The sequence below is a fragment of the Drosophila gunungcola genome (assembly GCF_025200985.1).
Source record: "Drosophila gunungcola strain Sukarami chromosome 3L unlocalized genomic scaffold, Dgunungcola_SK_2 000005F, whole genome shotgun sequence".
Classification (NCBI taxonomy): domain Eukaryota; kingdom Metazoa; phylum Arthropoda; class Insecta; order Diptera; family Drosophilidae; genus Drosophila; species Drosophila gunungcola.
The window spans coordinates 2,103,344-2,128,759 of record NW_026453180.1 but is presented as its reverse complement, the minus strand read 5'-3'; the positions used below and the strand labels follow the sequence as shown (position 1 = coordinate 2,128,759).

The window sequence follows — 25,416 nt, the reverse complement described above, 5'->3', positions numbered from 1 at the left end:
AGCCTGCCCGGACCCATGGATGAGTTTGTCCAGAAGGCGGACAAACTGCTGGCCAGCAAGCGCATTAGTTCGGAACTGGTCAACGCCATGGCCGATACCCTCAACATCATCTGGCAGGATATCCTAAATCTGCTGCAAGATCGCCAGCATCTGCTCATACTGTGCACACAGTTTCACGACAAGATGACGCAGTGCTTTAGGAAGATGGACCAACTGGAGCTGGCCTGCGAGGAGACCCTTCAACCGCCGGATGTGCCCCATGTTCAAGAGTTCCTCAACAGATTTAAGCAACTGCGAATAGACATGCTAACCGGTGTGATGGCCGCCCTGAAAGATGGCAACGAACTGCTGGCTCAGCTGGAGGAGTTGGAAAAGCTGGAAACATTGGACACTAGACCGGAGCACATTAAACGCGATGCCACAAGGGCAGTTCACCAGGTGCAGCAGTGGTTGGAGGCCCTGCACGATCGAAGGAATTCCCTTGAACTAGCCTGGCAGACGAGAAAGACCCAAATGGAGCAATGTCTGGCATTGGCTTTGCTGGGTAGGGAACTAGTCGACTTGGAGGCAGCACTTCAGCAAGCCCGTATGGAACTGAGCACCATGTACAGTCTGGGTGAGTGTGAGCACACGGCCAATGAAATGCTCACCAAGTACAGGGAGTGGAAACAGCAGGCTCTGCAACTCCGAGATCGAGCTTTGAAGATCACGAGGGCCAAGGAGAAGGTACAATCCGCTGGCCATTTCACCGAAGATGAGGCATGTGCCCGAGCTTATGCCGTTTTAAGTGGCTGCACGGAGCACTTGGATTTGGTGGATCAACGGGAACACTGGCTGCATCAATCACGCGAGTTCTTCGCCAAGGCTGAGCACACTTTAAGTGTTTTGGAGAAACTAGAACTGGAGCTGGCCAGCTTGAAATTACCTCCTCATTCCCCGGAAAGCTATGCCATGTTCACAAAAGTAGATCGAGATGTTCGTAACTTCACCGAGGAGCCCTTGCGATTGGGTTATGGCATCCTCGACGAAGTGGGTCGAACTCAGCCGGAGACTCAGGGTGTTAAGAGAGTGCTGGACGAACTGGAAAACCGCAAAGTCTATATCCAGGGCATCTGCGCCCACAGCAACGAGGATCAGCAGAAGGTGCAGAAGGCACTGAGTGAATTCCTCACCCATCACAATGAGCTTTTGGCCTGGCTGAAAGCCTCCGGGCAATTGCAACTCCAGCAGAGCGTGGATATGGGACGAAATCTGCAGCAGGCCAAGCAGTTTCTGCTCCAGCACCATGAACTTATGCAGGATCTGGAGGTGCGTTGTTGTAAATAAAATTTTACTAGTTTCTAATTTAAACTAGAATGAGTATTCTTAATTAAACAACTCTATAAAAATATGCTTAAAAAAATAATGATCAGCGAAATGAGATTTTCGATTCGCGTTTGATTCAGTTGAGAATACTTATCTTAAGTAAAAAACCGAATTTTAAACAATTGCTTACTCATTGAAGTATACCCGTATATCACAAAATAACCGATATAACACAAATCCCTTTGCTTACCCCTTTAGATAAAAGGCGAACTGATCAACCTGCTGCTGGAGTCCATCAAGATCCACCTGGAATCCCTGAGCCCGCAGCAGCGCTACGATGTGGACTCCAAGGCCGAGTCCCTGCACAAACACTGGATCGAACTGAAGGACCTAGTGCTCAAACGTGTGGACCATGTCTCACTGCTGATAGACTTCTTTGAGTTGGCCAACGAGCTATCCAGTCAACTCGACAACCTGCAGCGCCAACTGCAGCAAACTCCCGACGAGCACAAACTGCAATTCCTGCAGGCCACTTGGACGGGCATTGCGGCCACTTTCGGTGAACTGAAGTCCCGCGGACAGCGATTCATCAACTTGAAAGTCTGTATCGGGTTGAAAAGGGACTACCTACCAGCCACCAACCACTTCCCGCTAGTTCCATAAGTTATTTAATCTAAGTTTTTGCGGAATTCTCTAATGTCAGGGCGGCGCGGCGCTGTTTGGTTATGCATGCTGCACTTTGTTTATGCTTCATCTATGCTCGCAAAGTTTGCTTTTTGAAACAACTAACTGCTGACAGCTGGCGCATTTGCACGCTGTTCATCAGCTCCCAGAAGCAGCTTGCTGACGCTGCACAAACAATAGCGAAAAAGTTTATGGAAGAAAGGGCATTTTAACTATGGGAGGGAGCTCGAGATCTGGGATGTGCACTTGGAAAATTTTTTCAAAGGGGATATATTTTTTTAATTTTTTAAAAATTGACATTTCTTTGACATTTTCTTAACAAAATTAAAATGTTTTGTTTTTGACATTTTTGTATTTTAATTTAAATGCAGAGTAATTTTACTAAGCATTAATTAACGATTATATTTAATTTAAATTATATTTGATAATTAAATTAATAGTTTCTAGTGTCAGTTAAAATTAGAAGTGACAAAAGTTATTTAAAAGAAACCCCAATTTGTTTTTAACTATTGGCACCTTGTGAACATCTAAGACATTTTTTAGTAATATGTCTAGTATGAACACACTTTATTTCAAAAACACAGTATTTGTTTTTATTGACATTTTTTCTATTTAATATTATGTTCAAAATAAGTTAAATTTCAATTTTTTATCAAATATTTTTAAATTTTTCATTCCTCTCTTTAAGAAATTTAATTGAGATTTGGGCTTTAAGGTAATAAATAATTAAAAGCTAGAAAAATTATTTTAAAGTCAGCCAATTTTTTTCCTTGAAAATGTTTAGAAAATAACATTTTTAACTGCAGTTTAAAGTATTTGAATTTTCAACTGATCTTAATATTTTTGAGTGCAGACTAGGAAAAAAAATTGCAAAAACAACAATTATTTTTGAAAGGTTTTTTAAGGTGTACACTCCAACATAATCAAAGATTTTTCCTTAAAAAATAAATAAATTTGCAAAAGATTTCCAGTTTGCAACTACGAGCTCCCCCCATATATTTTTGCCATCCCACTAAGGGCCTATAAATTATAAGCAATATGATTTCGTTTGCCATAAACATGTATTCAAAACGACAGCGTCATTTCGCCCCATACGTGCACATAAAACCGGGAAGAAGCGGCCAAGCAGCCGCAAAAGAAATTTTTTGAAATTAGAAATTTCGCTCTTCGCGGAGATTCTGTTTTCCGTTTTCTGTTGCGTAGAGAGTTGGCTGCTGGCTGTTGGCGCGACTCTCGAGTTGGGTCCATAAATAAAGATGGCAATTTGCGCTGCCTGCTGGCTATAGATAGGTTGAATATGGCTGGTCGGATCTGGCCTGGACTTTGTGTGAAACTCACAAAACTCAGAAGGCAACAGACCCTGGCCACAGTCACAAGCCACGCGCCACGCGCCTTTTCTCGGAATTAAATTCCCCTTTTCTTTTCTCTTGCAAGAAAATAAAGAAACACTTTTCGCTCGCGACAAAAGCAACGCAAACGCACGCAGCAGAGAACAAAATAAAAATTCAAAACACGACCAAATATCAAATAGAAATAAAAATAAGAATAAAAATCATCTATTTTCCATGCTATTTTTAACGACGCGGTGCTGCGCAGATTGTGGATCCATATCTCGAGACCAAATCCTCGGCACAGGCGGTGCAAGAGACGCTGAACGACTTCAGTAAGCGGCAGGTCGACGTGACGAGCAGTTTGGAGAATTGGACAACGAGCATTGCGGAGAAGCGCCAAGTCGAATATCTACTCGAGAAAGTCATGAGCGACAACGAGGAGGTGAGTAGTGCGGGGTTGCGGGGATACCTTCATTTAATTGCGTCTAGTCAGGATTTTATTAAGTGAATTAAAATATATTTTTAGTTTCTTCCTTTTCCCTAAAGAAGTTTGTTTGTTGAGTAAATTTCAAGTACAGACATATGACAATTATATTTTAAGAGCTCTGAAATTCATAGATTGTCTTTGCTTTCAAGATTTCAGATCAAAGCATTTTTTGTCTTAAAATAATCAGCAAATAATGGAGGCGGTGAAATATTTTTTTTTTGCATTTCCCTAAAGAACTTTGCTTGAAATTCTTTTCAAAAAAATATTTGGTCTTTAATACTAGTTTTGCTTACTTAAGACAATTGTAAGATGTTATATAAAAGCCTAAACCTATTGCTTTCATAAATAAATTTAATCCCTCATCTAATTCCCATTCGAATTTAGATTTGATCAAACTGTTTTTGTTACAAATTAGAAATGTTCAGAACTTATTTCCGGGGCCCTCATTAAATTCTCTTACAAATTTGAATCATTTTATCTTAAATTTCAGACCGTGGCCAAGAGCACCCAAGTGGACACCCAGCTGTATCCCGTTTTCACCTCCCAAAGCGTGGACTCCAAGCAGCTGTTGATCGGCACTCGCGAGAAGCTGACAAATGTGACGCAGGACATTGAGAGGGCGCAGGATGAGATACAGCAGCGCATCCAGACCACACTGAGCATTCAGACAAAGGATCAGCCATCGTTGGCCAAGATCGAGCAGGTGATCAACAACCTGCGAATGCTAAAGGCCAAGCTGGATGGCATCAAGTACGATTATCGCACTTTGGTCGAGAGTGTGTTGCAATTTCTGGAGAATATAGTGCAGTTACGGCGCGAAATCGACGACTACTTCGCGAAGAACAGCCAACAGCAAGTCGTGGCCGGAGCAGATCGCAGCATTGCAGAGCACGAGAAATTCCGCGATCAGTGCATGGATAAATTTAGATCGCTAATCACACAATCCGAACTGCTGATCGATCGGGTGCGCATACTGGAACCGCCGGGAGCCCGAGAAATCGACACCGATCGCATACTGAAGTTGCTCGAAAATCTCCGGCTGCATTTCGAATCCAACAGCACTGCCCGCATGTCGACTCTGGAGCGTCTGGAGAAGATCGAGCAGTTCCGCTCCGATCTGGAGGACATCGACAGGAGTTTGGACAGCGTTAGTCAGCAGCTGCACGAGATCAACAACCAAAGTGTCGACAGTTTGGCGGCAGCCAAGACCGCGTCGCTGGCGTTTGAGTATTTTGAACGGACCATAGAGGTGAGTGAACTGCCGCCGATCTGTTTGGTTTTGGTTGCCTTTGGTTTGCTTTGGTTTATTGAGGTGGGTTAGGATCGGTTGGAACGGGCAGGCAATGTGCGAAACTATTTATTTCATTGGGTAAACAAAGTGATCAAGTGCAGGGACTTGATAATTCTTAACTGCAAGTGGATGGAATAAGCAGGTAGAGCACATTTGGTAACCACATTAAATTCTATTTATTTTGATAGAAAAATATGTTAGGTAAACAAAGTGATATAGTGCACTGGATTCTTCACGTAGAGCTCGTTTGGTAGTTTTTAAAATATACTATGCATCGATTCGAAATAAATAGAATACATAATAATAATAAAATAATAATATTGCATTTTAAATTTATAAATTATTTTCTTAATTTATTTTGTTCATAAATATGAAAGAGTAAAGTATAGCCCAGCCCATATAGTATTTATAAAATATCAGTGACTAGTTTCATTCAATATAAATTAGTTGCTCGCAAATTTACATATTTTCTTTAATGATGAACAGGTCTCTGATAGATTTTGCGTCGACTGGGTTTGATGGGTTTAAAATTATTGAATGATCTAATCCAATTCTAGTGTTCAATGCCCAGGCAATTGAAATCAACGCGCCATCAGCGACGCTGGGGCCAAACAGCCCACACGATCGAGGTAGTCATATAGTCATGGATATATAGCTATTGCTATATAGATGAATAGATACAGAACAGATCGATCCCTCGATCCCTGCATGCGACCAGAGTTGTGTGTCGCTTTATTTTTGCATCACTTCCCGCTTACTTTTTCGGATGGTCACCAGAACTGGCAGCAGCCCCACAACATTCATCAAATTTCCAAATGGGAAACGACGCACTGCCCGGGATGACATTTCGAAAATATCGCAACTTTCAAAATGTTGTCGCTGTCAGCGGCAAACGATGAGCTTGGGCTTTAGACGGACAGCGGCAGCTGTCGTTAGTTTGTAATTAAAAACTCTGGGCCAAATACATGAAATACAACTCAGAGATTCGGATACAGCAAGAAACCGAAACAGAAACACACATTCAGATACAGACCACTTTATAATGCACTTATATTTGCTGTTGGGCATTTGCTGTTATAAATTGCTTCTAGCGTTCTGATTTTTATGACCAGCTAAGCCATAGAGCATATGGAGATGCACGGAGAAAATATGGGATACATTTTCATTCATTTAGTTCTTAGGAGAAATAATATAATTGAGAATTTTAAAAATATGTTAAAATTTTTAGTTTTTATTGTTTTATTCCATATATGAAATTTCCAATATACCATTTTTTTTTAATTACCAAACATTTAGTTTTTAAGAGCAATCCCAATTGATTTTTTCCTCATGCTTATGCCATAGTTCATATTTTACAAATACAATTTTTTCAATTATCAATTATTATGAGAAGTTTGAAAGTATGTTCAATTGTTTTTTTATTTTGTTTTATCCCAATAAATTTTCCTAATTATGAATTATTTTACGTATACTATTATTATTATTGATATTTGTTAAATATTCCATCAAGTTAAAAAAAAACTTTTTTTTAAATCATCTTTGGTCTTGTACCTACAATTTTGTTTCTGTGTAAAAGAATATATTCTCGCTTGGCTGCATTCTGCCTAGACACACTGCGCTTTAGTTGCTGCCTAATGGGTTAATTTGCTGGCGATATATGTATATGTATATTTTTGGCTGTCTCTAAAGATTACCTCTTCACATTTCTCACACACACATCTAGCTGCTCGAGAAGCGGATCGAGAAGTTTACGGAGTCCACAAGTCAACAGCTATTCATTAGCAATCCCGAGAGCGAGCGTTACGTGAAGGACGAACTGCGAAAACTCAACGACAAATGGCAGAGCTTCAAGGATCAGGTGAAGCAAAAACGAAAGAGCCTCAATCAGGCAACCGAGTTCTTCGAGGTAGTCGAAAATGTAATTAAATTTCTATTAATTCTATTTAAGTAGAGACCATAAATAATTCTTACGAAACTCTCACGATTTCATTTAATTCGGAAAATTATTAAAGTTTTATTGCCGTATGCTCTTTGTGTGACATTTGGTAACTTAATGTATGTCCACATGATAAATCAAAAATACATTAATTAATTATATTTTACTCTTTAATTAAGTCGTAAATATCTTTTGTTTTATAATGACAAGCTAAGTGCACTTCCTATAAGTCGTTAAATCCTTGGTCATTTTAATATATAACCATAATATTAAAATGTCTACAGATTTACCAAAAAAAAAACACATTTAATATTTTCAGCAAGTTAATGTACATTAAAACAATAAATCATGAATGCAAAAATTATTAAAAAATTTAATCCATTTCTATATTTGTGTGAGTAATTTGAAATATTTATTACACGCTTGTAAACCTTTAGACATTTTGGTACATTGTAAGTGTTTAATAATTCTATTTTAATATTCCGGTTTTTACTTCTTCCAGATCGATGCAGAGTACCGTGAGATTAGCTACTTCTACACTAGTGTCTCGAATAAGGTTCCCTATCTCCGCGACTCCGTGGAGGCCGGCAATTTGGTCAACGACATCGAGAACTATGTGAGCAGTCGCGAAGCGGCACTGCGTGCCAAGTTGGATAGTGCCTCGCAATGCGCCCACGACATGAACAAGGTGTCGACCTTGTACAACGATGTGATGAACATCTTCCAGTCCTTCATCAAGCTGAAGATGGACATAAATGTGGTGCAGGAGAGGCTCAAGCAGGAGCAGCGGCAAAAGGAGCAAAGGGAGCGGGAGGCTCGTGATCAGGCGGAAAGGGAGAAGGCTTTGAGGGAATCGGAGGCCAAGGAGCGATTGTTCAGGGAGGAGCAATCGCGTTTGGAGAGCCAGCGTCAGCAGGCGGCCATCGAACAGGCTCAAAGGGAATTGGCGGCCAGGGAATTGGCTCTGCGGGAGCAAGCTGTTCGCGAAGAGGAGGCCCGTTTGCAGTCGATTCGGGAGCAGGCCAGTCGCGAGCAGTTGGCCAGGGAACATGCTGCCCGCGAGGAGGAGTCCCGCATCCAAGCCTTAAGGGATATAGCCCGCCGCGAAGAGGAAGTGCGTCTGCAGAGTAAAAGGGATGAGGAAACTCGTATTCGTCGCGAGGAGGAGGAAAGATTCCGCAGGGAAAACGAATCGCGATCGAAACGTGAAGAGGAAGCCCGTATTCAGCGTGAGGAGATCACCAGACTTCAAACGCTTCGCGATCAGATGGAACAGCAGCGCACCGTAACCGAAAATATCCGAAAGGACATTCAGGTCAACTCCATTTTCACCGAACTGCGCTATGCCTCTCCCCTTTTCATTCGTCCTCTCAAGGATGCAGTGACTCGCGAAGGAGATCGTTTCGTGTTTGAATGCGAAGTCACTGGAACCCCAGAGCCCGCAGTCGAATGGTTCAAAGATGGCATCAGTATCCAAAACAATTCCGATTACAAAACCACTTTCGATAAGGGCATCTGCAAGCTGGTGATCGAGGAAACCTTTGCTGCCGATTCAGCACGTTTCAGTTGCCGTGCCTCGAACTTGGTGGGAACTTGCGATACTAATGCCACTCTATGTGTTCGGGAAAATGCCGCTGAAGTCCAGTTGGTACCACCAAGGATTCTACGATTCCTGGAGAGCGGCAAGGCCACTGAAGGCAGTTCCTTCCGCTTTGCCTGTGTGGTGGCTGGTGTTCCTTTGCCAACGGTTCAGTGGTTCAAAAATGACAAGTGCATCGATGATTCCCCTGACTACGTAATTAGCTACAACAATGGAGAGGCTACTCTGAAATTCGAGGAGGTTTTCCTAGAGGACGATGCTGTGTACACCTGCAGTGCCTCAAATCCGGCGGGTATTGAACACTGTTCGGCTTCTTTGATTGTGGAACGTAAGTCCTCATAAAACAATACTTAAATAAATTACAATTAAGAACTTTCTAAGAACAATAAAATTGCAACTGCATTTAAATTAATCCCCATTTTACCAACTTCCAAATTTGTAAAATTACTTTTTGAATAAACAAAGATTAAGAATTTTCATCATTATACAATTTTTCTGAAAATAAAAGCGTTTAAAAAGCATTTTAAGTAAACAACTTATTTTAAACATTATTTCCTTATTTCAGCTTTGGAGCCAACAGAGTTGCCCAGTTTCAAGGTTCCCCTATCTAATGCCATGGCTCGAGTGGGTCAAAAGATCAAATTGGAGGCCATCGTGAGTGGAATTCCAAAACCAGAAGTCTATTGGCTGCACAACGGCAAACCCTTCCAGCCACGGGATTCCAAGGTGAGTTCGAAAACAGCCATAAAAGAGGGGTAATAATTTCGTAAATTATACGTTTTACTGGAAATATATCTGTGAGAATATATGAAAATTTTCTGATAGATATTTATACACTTTCCTTGCCATCATTTTCCTTTTTATATTTTTGTCTTTAGCAAGTCTGCAAATATTTGGTCCCCTTTTGGGATGTATAAATTAAAATGAAAAGACAATGTGTTGACATATTTGCCTTAAAGAATTTTTTAGCAATTTAATCAGACAATGGAATTCTGTAGATCGGAATAATACGTATAATTTTAAGATTAGGAAGCTCGATTATGTGACCTAGAAAAATATCAATTGTTTTATTTTTTTTCTGTTTCCACTCGAAAAGTTCCTATTTAAACTATACGAATGTATGGCAGAAAAATCTGTATATAAATCTTTATTTAATTTCGCTTTGAAAGGAAACCCCCAAAGATTTCCGCCGACTTTCTCCCGAGTGTTGGCGATCAGAGCCCCCTGCAAAGGGTAAACAACAAATTAAAAGGCATACCACCTAGTACAATTCCCCCAACTGTCTGGCGATTGACCATTTCCATATACACAACACAGCAACTTTGTATATACCACATGAAAATCTTCGGCTGGATAAAGCAGCCAGAATTCTATATAATTTTTGCGGTGGGCGTTGCATGTGCGGTTTTAGACTCTACATACGAGTGTATAGTAGTTCCAAAACTCAAAAAGAAATGATCTGTCTGACGTCAGTCACGCATAAAATTCCTCTCCTTCCTTTCAAGACGATCATCGTTGGTCAAACAGAATTCAAGGCGATCGTTTTGAAAACACGCCAACGCACTTTACGAACAGAAAGTGCGCGCTGCATAAGTTTGGCCAGCATATAGCCGCCATATAATATCTAATAGCTGCAATTTTTGGCAGCTCTACTCTGTGCAACAAGCCATGCGATTCGCATGGCGAATTCAATTCACCACAGTCAGGCCAGGCAATTTGTTTATTGAGGGCGCCAACATTGTGTATACAAATGTGCGCATATATCTGTGCAGATTTTCAATTTTCATATGGCGAATAAAAACAGAAAAAAGCGAATAAAAATTAAGAAATGATTTCATTGGCAGCACTTTTAATTGCCACCGTTGTCGTCGCCGCAGCTTTGACAAAACATGATCTCACTTTTATTTGATGAATTAAACATTTTCAATTATACGAACAAATCCATGATTATTCTCCATTGATGCGTTGAACACCTGAAGTCAGGTGCTTCCTGCAATTTGGGGCAAAACAAAGATCATTTGTTGTGCGAAAATAAACAAAGTGTTCGTGGTCTGTGCCCCTCCAAACCGCCGGATGTGCCTCATCCGAAAAACATAGACATAGTCGTAAATAAGATTTAAATCGGTGTAAAATAGAAAATGAAAATTTTTAATTGCAAAAAAAAAAGCACAAAACTAGAGTGAGAAAGCATTCAAAATCCACCACATTTTCGTTGGTCGATGTGTGTGGTGTGGTGTGGTGAATACCGATTACCGAATACCGAAACTCAAACTGATTGGGCTTTTCATTGTACTTTCAGTACGAATACGGCCGCGTAACGCTGGTAATACCGCAGGCTTATCCCAACGACGCCGGATCCTACGTCCTGAGCGCCAAGAATTTAGCTGGCGAGGCCTATACCAGTTGCAACGTGATAGTGAAAGGTCGTTTACCACACGAGACCTCCGATTCCGAGATGGCCAGTGACATTGAACCAATCAAGCCGGCCGTGCATCTTCCATTGAAGGATGTCTCCATATTCGAGGGCAAACCAGTGAGGCTGGATTGCGTGATTGTGGGCCAACCCGAACCTGAAGTCATCTGGTATCACAATGAACGACCTGTCAAGGAGTCCGCCGATGTTCAATTGCTGTTCCAGGGAGATAGATGCTCTCTAATCATCCAAGAGGTTTACCAAGAAGACGCAGGTCACTACAAAGTGGTGGCCATTAACTCTGCCGGTGAAGCCTCCAGTAATTGTGAACTCAAGGTCACTCCGCTGAATCAATCGGAACCTGCCACACGAGCTCAGGCGGAAAGGCAATCCCTGCCCAAGGATGCGCAGCCCAAGTTCGAAAGACTTCTCTCAGATGTTTTGGCCGATGAAGGCGAGCAGGTAATCCTTGAAGTCCAGGCCAGTGGCGATCAACCCTTGACCGCACAGTGGTTCCTGACCAACAAGGAACTTCAGTTGGATCAACGAATTACTACCCAGTCGGATTCTGAATCGGGCATCTTTAAACTCATCCTGAACAATGTGAGTGGCGATGACAAGGGAGTCTATACGGTAAAGGTCACCAATCCAGCGGGCGATGCCAAGTGCTTTTCACATCTTATAGTAAAATCAGTGAATGCCCCCGAAAATCGTAGAAGTAGTCAATCCTCAGTGGAAATTCTAGATCGTCATCAGTGTCCAGAATTTAAAGAACTATTTAGCGACAAACAAGGTGAAATCGATGAGGTGATCAAGTTCGAGTGCATAGTCAAGGGCAAACCTACACCAAAAGTCCACTGGTTCTTCAACGATCAACCCGTGCATGGGCATAATTTCTTGGTCTCCACAAGTGGTGAACGTCAAGTGTTAACCATTCAGAAATTAACCCATGATGCGGTGGGCAAAATCAGCTGTGTGGCTGAAAATGAGGCAGGCAAAGCCACCTGTGTGGCCTTTTTAAATATCATTGGCAGTGGTCTACCCGCCACTAGTGATGTTCAAACAATGAGCCAAGAACACAACACGGAATCTTCGAGAGTAACGATTAAAAAGCAAACGTTTACCACCACCTCTACATCGCAGGTCAATTCGTATGAGGGCAATGCCCCACAAACCGAGGTTCATCACTCCTCCGCTCACATTGATCAATCCCTGAAGCAATTTGGACAGCAAAGACCCGAGATTGTGGAGAGTCACCACTACCAGGAATTGAACAAAAGCAAGGAGATGAGCAGTCCCATTGTGCAGCAAAAGTCCTTTAATTTCATCCAATCCAGTGGAGCCAATGGACAATCCGCCGTGGCCATACCAGATTCACCCACTCGCCTGAGGAGGGAAATAGCTCCTAGGTTTACAACTCCACTTAGCGGAAAGATTGTAGATCAGGGTACCGATGTCAGCATGGAGGCCATTTACGATGGCTTTCCCTCGCCCGAAATCAAAGTGGAGAAAAATGGAGGTCAACTGTTCGACGACGCCCATACCAAGATATCCAACAAATGCAATCGCGTGACCATCGAACTCAAACAGGTGGGCGTGGCCGATGCGGGACGATATGCAGTGACCGCCTCCAATACAGTGGGTCAATCCACCAGCACTGCGGATTTGGTTGTTAAAAGTGAGTATTGGAAATATTTATTCAAGAAGGATTTTAAATAGACTAAAATAGTACTAAAAATTTAACTAGCCCGAATCACATAAACTCTCTAAAATATGTTGAAAGGAATCGCAGATTTAATTTGCAGTTTTTCTAATATTTGAACGTATATTTATTATATATTTAAGAGGGGCTTTCAAAAGTTTAATTGCATATTTATTGTTTTTAAAGAATACTATTTTTAAGGCATAAGTTCTCAACAAAGTATTTAGGTATTGCACTTTTTTAACAAAACCTTGGCCCAATAACTTAAAGAATATATTGAACGAATTCACAGTAAATATCTAAAATCTCTAAAATCGGAAATCTTAATATTAATGGCGCCCAACGTTGTTTCAAAGAACACTTTTTCAATGGCTAATATTTACCACAAAGTATTTAAGTTTTGGAATTAGTGAACCTTTTCTCAGGAAATACCTCAAATATAAAAAAAAAACCTAAATATTATTTTTTTAATGGCGCCCAACTCTAGACTGTTCGCGACCTAATTTTAACTTATCAAATAACGAACACCACCGGCTATTTCTTTAAGAAATCAACTTCCCAGAATTAAATGAACTAAAAAATCTGGCGAAAAGTGTTAACAAATCTAAAAAGAAAACCGCATACACATGTTCCCTGGGATGGGCCCTATATCATATGTTGTCCGTCTGTCCATGCGCCACATCAATCAGCGGAGAGCATTAAAGTGTCATTGTCGGGGAACGAGGGACCGTCAATAGATCTTCAAACGTCAATGCCTTGAACGCCGCCCATGACTGCTACCCAGAATATTGATGAGTTTCTAGTGGTCGACGGGGTTAGAGGATGATGATTCTCAGCTATATTGTTTTTGTTTATATTTCAATCTTTTTTGTATGGCTGGTGTTTGGCTGCCCGGGTGAGGGAGAATCTTGGCCAATGCAAAAAAGATTTTCTTACACAAATTTATAAATACTCTCTGGCAGCCGTGGGGGTGGTGGGTAGATACGGGATGTGGATTGGGGTTGGGGCTGTGGGATAATGTCTGCAGTTATTATTATGTAAATCGCGTTGAAGACTGAAGATCGTTTATTTACTCGGGCTGGCTGTTTGCAGATTTGTCGCTGCCTGCAATGTGTGTTTGAGATTATTTTTACTGCCTGTCGGCTGTCTAAACGAATTATTCATTATGGCCGATTATTGGGACGGCTGTTCAAGTAAATTATTCGGCAACAAATCTGTTGCAATGACATACAAAAGGGTTCACATATGTTAATGCTCATTGTTTGGTCTGTCTTTTCCACGAATTTAGAAACCATATTCCCGCCTGTATTTGGACGTCGTCTGCAGGCTCAAGTCAGCAAAAAGGGCGAGAAGTTGATCATGGAGGTGGAGGTCACCGGGTTGCCGGAACCCACAGTCACTTGGCTAAAGGACGACAAACCACTGAAGGATGCCGGCATCTCCGAGCATCGTCTGCTGGCCCAGGGCAACTCGTTTAGACTTATAATCGAGAAGGGTAACTATTCTATTCTATTCTCACCTCCCCCATCGCAAAAACTATGTATTTAGAAATTTTACTTTAGAATTTTCTTTTGAAATTAGCGAAATCGAAAGGAAGTGACAGCTAAATGGCAGAAAATCAAAATTGTTTATTTAACCCACATTTTGTCTATGTTTAATTTATCGCACATCAACATTAAACATGTTTTTGCAAACATCTCAAGCTAAATATTTAGGTCTTAAACTTGTTTATATAAGTTTTAATTGTCTTGTTTTTATTATATAAATCTGTGCATTGCAGCAATTTTCGTATATTTATAATTGCCATTTAAGAATCAAGACAATGAAAGTAAATAATCATATGCAAAAAAATCAAATATATATATATATATATAATATATATATATATATATATATATACGTGTGTTAATTGCAAAGTATATTAGTTCTACGTTGGAATTTAGCCAATTTATGTTATAGCTAGAAGAAAAAAATGTAGTATTCGACAAAAATATTTATTAAAGTATATATTAAAAACAAAAATCCATTGCTTCAAAATTGTTTGTGTAGCGCAAAGCTCTGACTCTGGAAAGTACATGGTTCGTGCAACTAACGCAGGAGGTGAGGCCAAAAGCATTGCCGACTGCGCCATTTTGGAACCTTCGCCGGAACGCATGCAGGAAGTGGTCAAGACCATTGTCTATGAAACTGGTCCAGCTGTGGCTCCGTCCAGCGATTTCAAAACCGAAGTAAGTGTGCATGTGCTCAATATCTAACCACCGACTACTATGCATTATCCTCCACGATCACCTACTACAAATCTTTCAATCTACTCCGATCTATTTTATCTCTTCTTTTTTTCGACTCTGTTAACTTACTTTTAAATTGATCAATATAATAAACCAAACTTTTGTGAATTTTCTCCTCTCATGATATCAACGTCGTTCGTTCTTTCGTTTCGCTTTGCTCATTCCACGGGTTTACCACACTCCTTCATCATCACACACAACAAAAAAAACACACAATGCAACCGATTCAGGTGCAGAATCAGAATGGAAACCAAAACGGAACCCAACAGTCGTTCCAGAGCAGTCAGACCGATGTGACCAGTGCCAATGATCTCCACGGTTTGTCCGAGTCGAAAGTGATCACTGAGCATCGTTGCACCACCGAGGCAACAATGCGTCTAGAGCACAAATCGAATTACTTGGATCTGCCGGAGCTAAGTTCGCGTCCCAAGACACCAACCACAAACGATACAATCATCAGCACAACGAACACAACAACTGCCAGCATGGATCAGCCAGATCAGACACAGCCCATCACCACCAAAGCCCCCCCACCTGTGCCTCCCAAGCCCTGTACTCCTGTGGTGGCCACCACATTTGGGCAGCAGCAGCAACCACCGCAGACGTTGATCAGCACCAGATACGAGCAGAGCGAGCACAAGTCAACCACTTCGTCGTCCTCGTTCGACTATTTCAAGAAGATCGATGAGGAGACCGTGACCCAACGACCCAAGCCACTGGCCTTCAAGCCACTGGAGACTGTGGTGCGACAACCACAGGCGCAATCTCTGGCGGAGGAGCTTAGAAGTCTTAATCTGATACCAGGAGATGCCCCGGAATTCTGTTACTCACCAAAGACCGAAAGAAATGAACCCAAGGTACCACTAATCACGGAGAAGATCAAGATTCTTAGCGAGGTCCAACCCAAGGAGCCACCACCACAAGGTGGTGTACCCGTATTCCCGCCACCACTGGGTCTGCAAACTGTGCAGCATGAAACCACAACCACCAAGGAGGTGAAAGTGGAGTATGGTCAACCCATTGTGCGACCTGCAGCGGTTTTGGCCACTCCTGCCCAGCAAAATCCACGCTCACCCTCACCAAAACCCTCTGCCGAAGGTGTGGCCATGTCGAAATTGTGGACACCCACGGGCGTTTCTAGTTACTCCAGTGATGTGGAGCAGAAATCAGAGAAGACAATGATCTCTAAGCTGGCTACACCAACACCAACCAAGGAGCTGAATGCACCCTTCCTGGTGAATCAGATAGTGAAGAGCATACCTCCGACGACAACAGCACCTGTAACACATTTGGTAAATGTGGAACTGGAACCTGGAACACCACCGGAGATTTGCTTTGCTCCCAAGGTAGAAGAGACTCGTCGCCGTTCTATTGTCGAGAGCATGGAGCAGAAGCTAGAGCAGAATTTGATACAAGGCCCGAGTAAAGTGTTGCCACACTCGGTGCCCACTTTGACACCCAGCAATGTTCAGACGAAACCGCTGGGTAACACCGCCACCACCTACAGACCACCACCTCCTGTTTTACCCACCCGTTTGGGACTTTACGAAAGCGATTACGAGAGTGATCGGTACAAGTACAGTGGCAGTGAATCGGATGTGGAGCCAGGAAATCGCAAACAGCAACAACAGGCCGCCACGGAGACGACTTCCTTCAAGTCCAGTGGCTATACAGCTGATACAGAAGAGCATTCGAGTTATCGCAAATCGGAAACAAGTTACTACGAAACCAAGTCATCATCTACAATGGGAAATGCCCCAACGCAGACACAATTTCCCAAGTTGCAGCCTGAGCCACCGGCACAGATTTACTTCACACCGAAGCCACAACCGCAGGTGCAACCCTCACAATCGAATTTTAGCAGCCAGGAGGCGAAGGTTCGCATTAGAAATTTCTCTCTGTGTCTATCTGTGTGTGTGTCGTTACTATTGTTGTTCATTGTCGTTGTTGCTAGCACTAGGAGCCAAAGAAAGCTCCTACTTACACCAGCAAAAAGCCTCTTTGTCGTTGTTGTTCTTACTAGTTAACTAGCTAACACCCTAGCCCTGAGATACCAACCAATTAATCACTAAGCTCCTTGATTATCATTCGCATTTTACATTAGATGAAACTTTAATGCCTCTAATTCAGTTATTAAGATTTCCTGTTCGTTCATTTGAATGATGTTTCATTTACCCTACTCTAACCCTAACTATCAACCTAATCGAGTTAAGCATTTGCCTGATATCTAAGCCCGTTCGTTAACTCACATTTCCCTCTGTGTCTTACTTCTTTTAGAGTTAAATTCTTATTAATGTTGTTTTTTTTACACTTTAGGACTACAAGTACACCTCGTCGAGTATGACCAGTAACTATTCACACAACATGCAGAGCAGCAGCAGTTCCTCGCATCACGAAACCAAGTTCTCCTCGTCGGCAGCACCACAACCACCAGTGGTTACTTATCCTAGTCCCATTCCTGCCCAAAGGAAAACCCCGGCAGCGGAGTTTAGTGACTATAGCAGCGAGATTGATGAACGCTTCCGTTCTGTGTCCCGAGCCAATGAATCCGATGCAGAGATTAAGGGTTATCGCGTGGTATTTCCACCCACACCAACTCCACGCACAAATATCGCCACCAATGGCCACAAGTCGCCAGTGGTGGTGATTACTCCCTCGCCCATGGAATTTGAGCCTACTCCTCAGGATGGTAGCTATGCCAGGCCCAAGTTCGAACCGATTGGCAAGGAAATACGCCATGAAATCAAGACGGAGAGCAGCAGCTCGAAGCAGTCAAAGTTTATGCAAAATCAACAGCAACAACAGCAGCCTGTTTTTAGGCCCAAACCAGTGGCGGCCAAGTTTATAGCGGCCACGCAGCAGCAGCAGCAGCAGCAATCCAATCCAATGCCCGTCCGACCATGTACTACAATGCTGTTGCTGGAGCTCCAATGCATCTGGCCAAGATTGCTAGCGAAACAAAGAACGTAATGCAGATGCACGAATCCACGGAGAGTTCGCAGCGAGTGGTGAATATGCAGCAAACGAAGAGAATCATTCACTTTGATAGTCCGCAGGAGCAGAGGGATCAACAGATATTGGAACCCTTTCCCTACAGTCCAGCCACAAGTCGTACACCCTCGAGGCAATCGCATTTGCCACCACCTGCTACGCCCACAAAATTTGTGCCCGGAGAATTCCGGGAAAGTGATTACGAGAGTGAGATTGAAGGTGCACGCATTCAACCTCTATGGTCACCCTATGGCGATGGTTTGACCAAAGGTTTTCGAAGAGTGGCTCCACCTCAGGGAGCTGGAAGGTCCTGCAGTCTGCCCCGAACCTATGAAAGAGTACTATCGCCCATGGAATTCGATCGTGGTCCCGAGATGCCCAGCAAAATCCATGTGGATGTAAATACCTTGAGGAAGGAGCAACGCGGTGGCAGCACAGTGACCACCCAACATCGTACTCAGTCCTTGAATAGGAACTCTACAATGAGACAACAGCAGCAGCAGCAACAGCAGCAGCAGTCCATGGATCAAGTAGACAGGGCCGGAACTCTGCCCCGATATGGTTATAGCAATCTCCAACAGCAGGCTGAGAATCAGGGACGTCGATTGGGTTCTACCTTCCTCCAGAAATCTCACCAATTCGTGGATGATGTAAGCAGGGATGTGAGAAGCGCCGCATCGAATGGCATGCGACCAGGTTTCAAAAGGGCTCCCAGCGAGGGCAGCAGCCAACAACCTCAGGCCTTCCGGGATGAATCGCGCGTTTCTCAATACGGTAAGTGTTCACTTTTCATTGCAAGCCTCGGACTAAAGCCCGCAGTAGAGATTTGGAGCCAGCTCCCCCACATTTGAATTGGTATTTTAAGTTTTGCAATTTACAAATTTGAGAATTCAGTTAAATTGGTTTGAGAAATTTGCATCCGCATTCACCTTGAAATCATTATATTTTTATGTTTATCAGGATGACATTAATTAAATTCCTTTTCGAAACAAAAATTGTACTAATCATCATTTAAAGACTGTAATCATTAATTAGGTTTAAATTGTTTAAATCCAAAGTTCGCTATTTTATTCAAGACTAATTTTTTTTTTTTTTATATTTTATTTTTATATATTATTTTTTATGATTTTATTAGATCAAATCATAACTTAACATAATTATTGTTTGTGTATATATTATTTAATTTGTTGAAACTTTTCAGTTGTACATTGGGCATCCAAAGAATTATTTATTTTTTGTGTTACTTTTAAATTGCCATTTATTTGTACATTTACCCGAATCATTCATTATGATGCCTTTTTAAGCTCAGGATTTAAAATGTTTGCTTCATACAAACTGCTTACAAATCCCCAACTATCAATATAAACCCTTTACTGTATATGTTTGTCTGTAAACTGTAATCAGGCACCAAATGCGTCGACCCCAATACCGGTTTAATCTATTTCAAATACGATTTTGGCTATGAGTTTGGCATCCTGTTCCCCGGCGAGGGTCACAAGTTCGTCAGTAGCCAGTGGAACAGCAGCGGCAATAGCAATAGCAACAGCAATAGCAATGCCAGCAGGCCAAACCAAAACGGACGCCACTCCCCGTATCCACTGAAACTTGCTCCCGGCAATGAGCTAGTGATTCCCGTCCAGCACGAGCGATCCTCCGCTCAGGGATACAGTTCCGACAATGAGGTGCAGCGAAGAAATCAGACCAGGAATTGGTCTGGAACCACCAAACCGATGGCTCCACGAACAATCGCGAACAGTCAGAAGCGCTATAGCCTGCCCAGCTGCCATAGCCTTGATATACACCTGGATCGCCTTCATGCACAGGCACCTCGACTGCCGCCGGATCAAATGATCCGCACAGGTACTGAAGCCATTAAAAAACGGAACCAGATGAAAGCTATCACTCAGAACGGCTTTGCGCTATCACAATCGCTATCGATGTTGTCAATTTAGTCTAGGACAAGTTTATGTTGTGATCTCGATTGTCGCAAAAGAGATTTACAAAAGATACAAAAATCACTAGGATTTTTAAAACATTTTTAAAAAAGGTGTCTAAAAGTATGCATCAATATATTTAAAATCCGGAAGTCCGATGGATTTATTCCAAAAGACGACGTTAAATTATTCACTGCATACTTTTAGACACCATTATAATTGAAAAAATCTAGTGATTTATGTTATTTGTATCTTTTGATTAAAAAATAGCGACAAAAACGTCACCAGCAGTAGCTTAAGTGTGTAAATAAGCAGGTCCAAGTTGTTGTTTAACCTCAATTCGAAAAGCATGCTAACCAAAAATATTACCCAGCTCGCTGCCTTGTTTTTTTTTGCATGAATTGTTTGTTTGCGTTCTTTGTGTTAAAACTTTAAAGTGAAACGTCGTACTTCTAAGTGTTTGTGTTTTGTGCTTGCCGCGTGCTAATCCCACTAATGGATGCGCTTTGAAAACGCTGAGCCAGAGATTCTAATGGTTTTTCCCCACACAATCGAAATCTAGTGCCGGAACTGCCCAATACGGAACCCGTCAATGCCCATCTGAGTCGCGATGAGCTGGCACAAAGGCAGCCATTATTCATAACGGTAAGCTAAGAGTCATTAACCCCCCAGAACCCACTAAAACTCAGACCCGTAAATCTCTCTCGTATCCCTCCAAAAACCACGGGACGGACAGCCCCTGAAAGACATCGCAGTCGGCGTGGGCGGTACGGCTCGTTTTGAGTGCATTGTGCAGGCGCATCCGCAGCCGCAGGTCAACTGGACCCACAACGGCGGACATTTGGAGTCCGGCAGCAGGCATTGCATCGAGTACCGGAACGGCGTGTGCCGGCTAACACTGCCGCAGGCCTATCCGGGTGAGTACTGTGGACAAGCAGGTCAACCACAGGGGCACGGGAAAAAATTGGGGGCTCAATTGTGAAACTAATTAATTAAAGGTCTTAATAAATATTTTTCTCAAAGTCCGAATTTTTAAAAAGCTTTAATTGTACGACTTACTTACGAAGAAGTACAACCTAATTCTATCATTTGTATCTATATTGTGCTTATCATTTCATAACTTGAATCACAAAGACCTTAAGTGCTCGTTACTATCATTTCTAAAAAGCTTTGATTCAATTCTACAAATTTCTTTCTGAGAGGTAAATACTTTTAGGAAATATATCACAAATATAACACAAACGTATTAGAAAATCTTTTTTGGGATCTTATAAAATTTGAAGTTTTGAAAAGTATTTAAGATATTTTATCAATAAGGTAACATTCCTTATTTCCCAAAATCTTCCTAAGTAAAAAAACTGTATTTTATCAACACTTTTTTGTAAATGGCATTCGCAATAGAATGACCTTAAAAAGACAAATTTTTAAAAATAATAGTATTTTTGTCTAATATTTTTTTACAAATTAATATTTGCATCAGATACCGTATCATTTTTTGTTAGCTTGTCAATAGGATAAAATATTTGTTTTATATTTCAAAATATTTTTTTAAAACATTTTAATTGTTTAAAATCTTTTAAAATTAAATCAAATGTTTAGTTTTAGTTTTGCAAGATAATGAAGAGATTTGAAAAATACAAGCGATTTCAAACACAATGTTGCTTCATAATAGACCCAATTTTTATTCCTGTGTATTACCAAATCGGTCCAGCTCATTAATCGTTTAACTTCTCTTTTTCTCGTTTCCTCCCGGAATCCTTGGCATCCATCGGAATGGTTCGGAATCTGGCAGATGACAACGGCAGCTACGCCTGCACCGCCATGAATCAACTGGGAGCTGCCACCACCAGCGGAAATTTGACCGTTTCGAGCACAAACCGTGGATTTAGATACTAAGCTCGTTTAAATGCAACTATTATTATTATTTGCTTTATGATTTGTTCAATGCCAAAGTTTTGCCTTATTGTGTGTATGTATTCACTGTGCCCGTGTCACTTATTCTTTTCTGCCCCATTGTTTTCTGGGTTTTTCGGATTTTAAAACCATTTAGTCCCCATTATACATGCATACAACAAAGGAATATAGTATTACTTGTGTTTTTGTCGAAAATAAATAAACCAACAATAAAACGAAGAAGGAAAGTGTGTTTTATATTCATAAGATTTTTCCGGCTTTTCCTCACTCAGCTGATCGTGAAAAGCTTGAGGGTGGCGCTCTCTACGCTGAATGTTGCGCATTATGTTCGAAAAAGCTATAAAGATTTATTCGAAAAAGCTTTCGAGCTATTAAGGCGTTAGATGGCGCCAAATGATAGCAGATCTCAGAATCGTAAAACATATATTTCAAAATTATCAATAAAATCCATGTTGAAAAATATTTTGTAAGAAAAGAATGCGAAGAAATTTAGGTTTCTAATGTTCAGTGTACATTTTTATCAAACCCTCAGATCTTTGAAAAATAATCTTTTAGATTGATTTTGACATTAATTTTGTTGATCTTTGATCTGATCCCAAGATTAATTATTCTTTCAGCACACATTTATTATCTGCCTTAAGAAAAGTTTTAAATTTAAATTTCTGAAGTACAGAAACTTAAAATCACGTATATCTTGTCAAGCACTTAGTCTATCAATTAACATCAGTCATTTAGTGTTCATTACTCATTGCAGTATAAATATTTAAACTAGGCCAAAAAACTGCTTTCAAAATCATTTCAGATAATTCAAAAAAAGTTTTGAGGCATCGGCTGAATAAATGTTTGGATTTGTGTGAAATGAAATGTGGTGGGTGGGTGGCTGACGGTTCAACTAAGTTTCGCTTTGCTGCTCATAGATGATTTATTTGCCTTTCTGCAATGTTTATTTATCTAATTTTCATGGCATTTTGTTTTTGTCGCGACAGCTTGCCAAGAATCACCGGCGAGTAAAACGCGCAAAATGCGAAAAATTTCCTCGAAACAAAGGGGCAGCATAGAAACTCGGACAGGCCAGACATAAACACTCTCGGCTGTCAAGGCAATGAGCACACATGGGCCCAGAATTTGGGCCTCAGAGAGTCCTTGACACTGACACCGAACCCACAGCACCTGCTGTGTTGCCAACTAATAGAGTGTGCCACAGAAAGTAGCTAAATCGTTTGCCAAAAATAGCTATAAATCAATGGAAGTCCTTTAAAGTAGTTGTACAAATGGATAAAGTATACATTTGTATTTTAACGAGAAAATACATTTTTGTATTCTTTATACTTAATTGAAACCTTTTAACTGTAGTGTGGAAAATCGTAACAGTATTATAAATTACGCAATGTTCTTATATAGAATCTAATCTAATGGTGGACATGGATATAAAATATTATTTAGTTTATGAATAGATTGTCTTTCAGAAAAAGTGTAAAATATGTAGGGCGATTGGGTTTGAATTAAACATTTAAAAAGCGGATAACCTACAAAAAAAATGTATTTAAAAAAAATCAATACGCCTAAAATGAAGGGAAAAGTTTCCTGACATATTATACAAAAAAAATTAGTAAACAAAAGTAGATTGCCTCAGAAAAAAGCCTTGCTCATCATGTACAAACTCATCTGAATTTACCACTTGCCTTGGCGCATTTGACGCATTTCTGTCGATGATTAGTCGCAAGTGGGTGGGTGGTCGAGTGGTTAGTTGGTTAGTTGGGTGTTTTTGGGTGGTTCAAGGTCCTCGCCTGCCAATATGCCAATTCTAATTGTGTGCTTAGTGCCTGGCCAAAGTGTTCGAGTCATTAGGCAGCGGTCCAAGAAACAAATTAGATCCCACTAACGGGCCAAATGCAAGCACTCTGAGTCATTTGCAGCATCATGGCCAGTGCTTAGTGCATCGTTTACGAAAATATAATGGCGTGGTAATTTCAATTGGAAATCGAATTTTGAATGCGAGCATATGGCCGGATCTGGCACCTTAATGATTCATAAAATTGCTTTCCGCGCCGATAAAACGCTGTCAGATATTAGAAAAAACTCTGTCAAAATAAAATTCTTTGCAAAAATATGAAAAACATTTCGCGTGTGGCGAAATTAAAATATTTGGCCGTGTCCGGCCTGTATAGCATATTCCTTTTCTCTCTTTATATTTCTTCTTTTTTTATTTGGCACATTTGCAAAATTTCACCCGCTTTGTGCAAACACAATATCTGTGTATCGTGTGGCAAATGTTTTGCCAGTGCAAAAAGGTAAATGTTATTTTACCAGATTCCAATACCTAAAGCCAAACATTATCGCTTATTCTGAATACGATTGCGAAATGCCTGGATTGTTCGGGGTGCCAAAATATGTGCTACATATTTTGACCACCAAAGTGTCCCATTCTAAATTTTTTTGTGATGAGTCTTTTTCCGTAGCTATACAAACATTCGCATTATGGTTTTTTCCCTGCTCTCTGTGTTTTTCTAAATTAATTGGGTAATTTTCTTAAAATAGCAAATGAACTCAGCGCAACAAGTCACACATAACCACACACACACACCACACACATTTTTCTTTTGCCACTTTAAATATTTGTTCATATTTTCTTCGATTTTCTTTGTTTTGTTCAGAACTGTGTGGATGAGGAAACAATTTGGTGATCCATTAGATGAGGTCTTTCTGTGGGATCCAGTTGAGTGGTTTATTATGACATTATATTAGATTGGTCAACATGGCAAAGGCGTGGTCGCACTTTTAATAAATGTTTAATAATTCAGAATTTTTAAGATCATAAGATATCTAATGAGCTATTTAATAAGTAGTTCACTTAGCTAACTACGTCGTACTGCAAAAATATAGATACTCGTTTTATATAATTTATATTTTCTGGCAGATAATTTTGTATGGCCGGCGCACTTGCCGCACATAAATTTTAATAAGACTATTTCCGCTTTGGTTTCGGTCAAATCTTTGGGCAGCCGCGACAATCTATACATACATTTAACCAAATTTGTATGTTTATAAACTGGATAAGAGCCAAAGGCATTCGAATCTGATACTATAAAGTAGTTGGGAGCCTCGTAAAATTGTTTTCCTCACACCCACGGGGTAGCAGAAAAACGTAATAAACCAGCAGCAGGCCGAAAACTTAAGGAATTGGCCCATAACTGCGCAGATGTTTGAACAAAAACCATTTAGCACTTCAGTTTGCCCAGCATCCGTGCAAACATGAAAATATTTTAATGTCTTTATGCATAGATTTCATTTAATTGGGCGCAACAAACTGAAAGACGCCTTGAAGAAAAGGCCCGCGAATTCAGTTGCATAATCCACGATGACAGGCAGCATCAACTGAGGAATGGGTTTTTTTTTTTCTAGGAATGGGTTCTGAAACATCCGCGCTGCCACGCGTTGATGACCCTGCCAACCAAGCCAGTCACTCTCGCGGGGCGAAAAAGAATCTTGGCAACTTATTTATTTATACGCACGCTGTAAATTAGCAAACAAAATAGCGAA

General features: G+C 41.0%; 1 protein-coding gene across 1 annotated transcript in view; it reads left to right on the top strand.

Annotated features, from left to right (window-relative positions):
* LOC128259497 (uncharacterized) overlaps nt 1–22,103 on the top strand; it is a 50,077-nt gene extending 27,974 nt beyond the window's left edge. The window contains 16 exon segments of the mRNA XM_052991890.1: nt 1–1,308; nt 1,564–1,905; nt 3,586–3,762; nt 4,298–5,056; nt 6,822–7,016; nt 7,537–8,962; nt 9,200–9,360; nt 10,934–12,725; nt 14,038–14,244; nt 14,799–14,977; nt 15,268–16,914; nt 17,354–17,912; nt 17,915–18,802; nt 20,525–20,607; nt 20,699–20,879; nt 21,755–22,103. Coding sequence (XP_052847850.1) covers nt 1–1,308; nt 1,564–1,905; nt 3,586–3,762; nt 4,298–5,056; nt 6,822–7,016; nt 7,537–8,962; nt 9,200–9,360; nt 10,934–12,725; nt 14,038–14,244; nt 14,799–14,977; nt 15,268–16,914; nt 17,354–17,912; nt 17,915–18,802; nt 20,525–20,607; nt 20,699–20,879; nt 21,755–21,858 — 10,008 coding nt within the window. The 3' untranslated portion in view covers nt 21,859–22,103.
* The last annotated feature ends 3,313 nt before the right edge of the window (nt 22,104–25,416 follow it).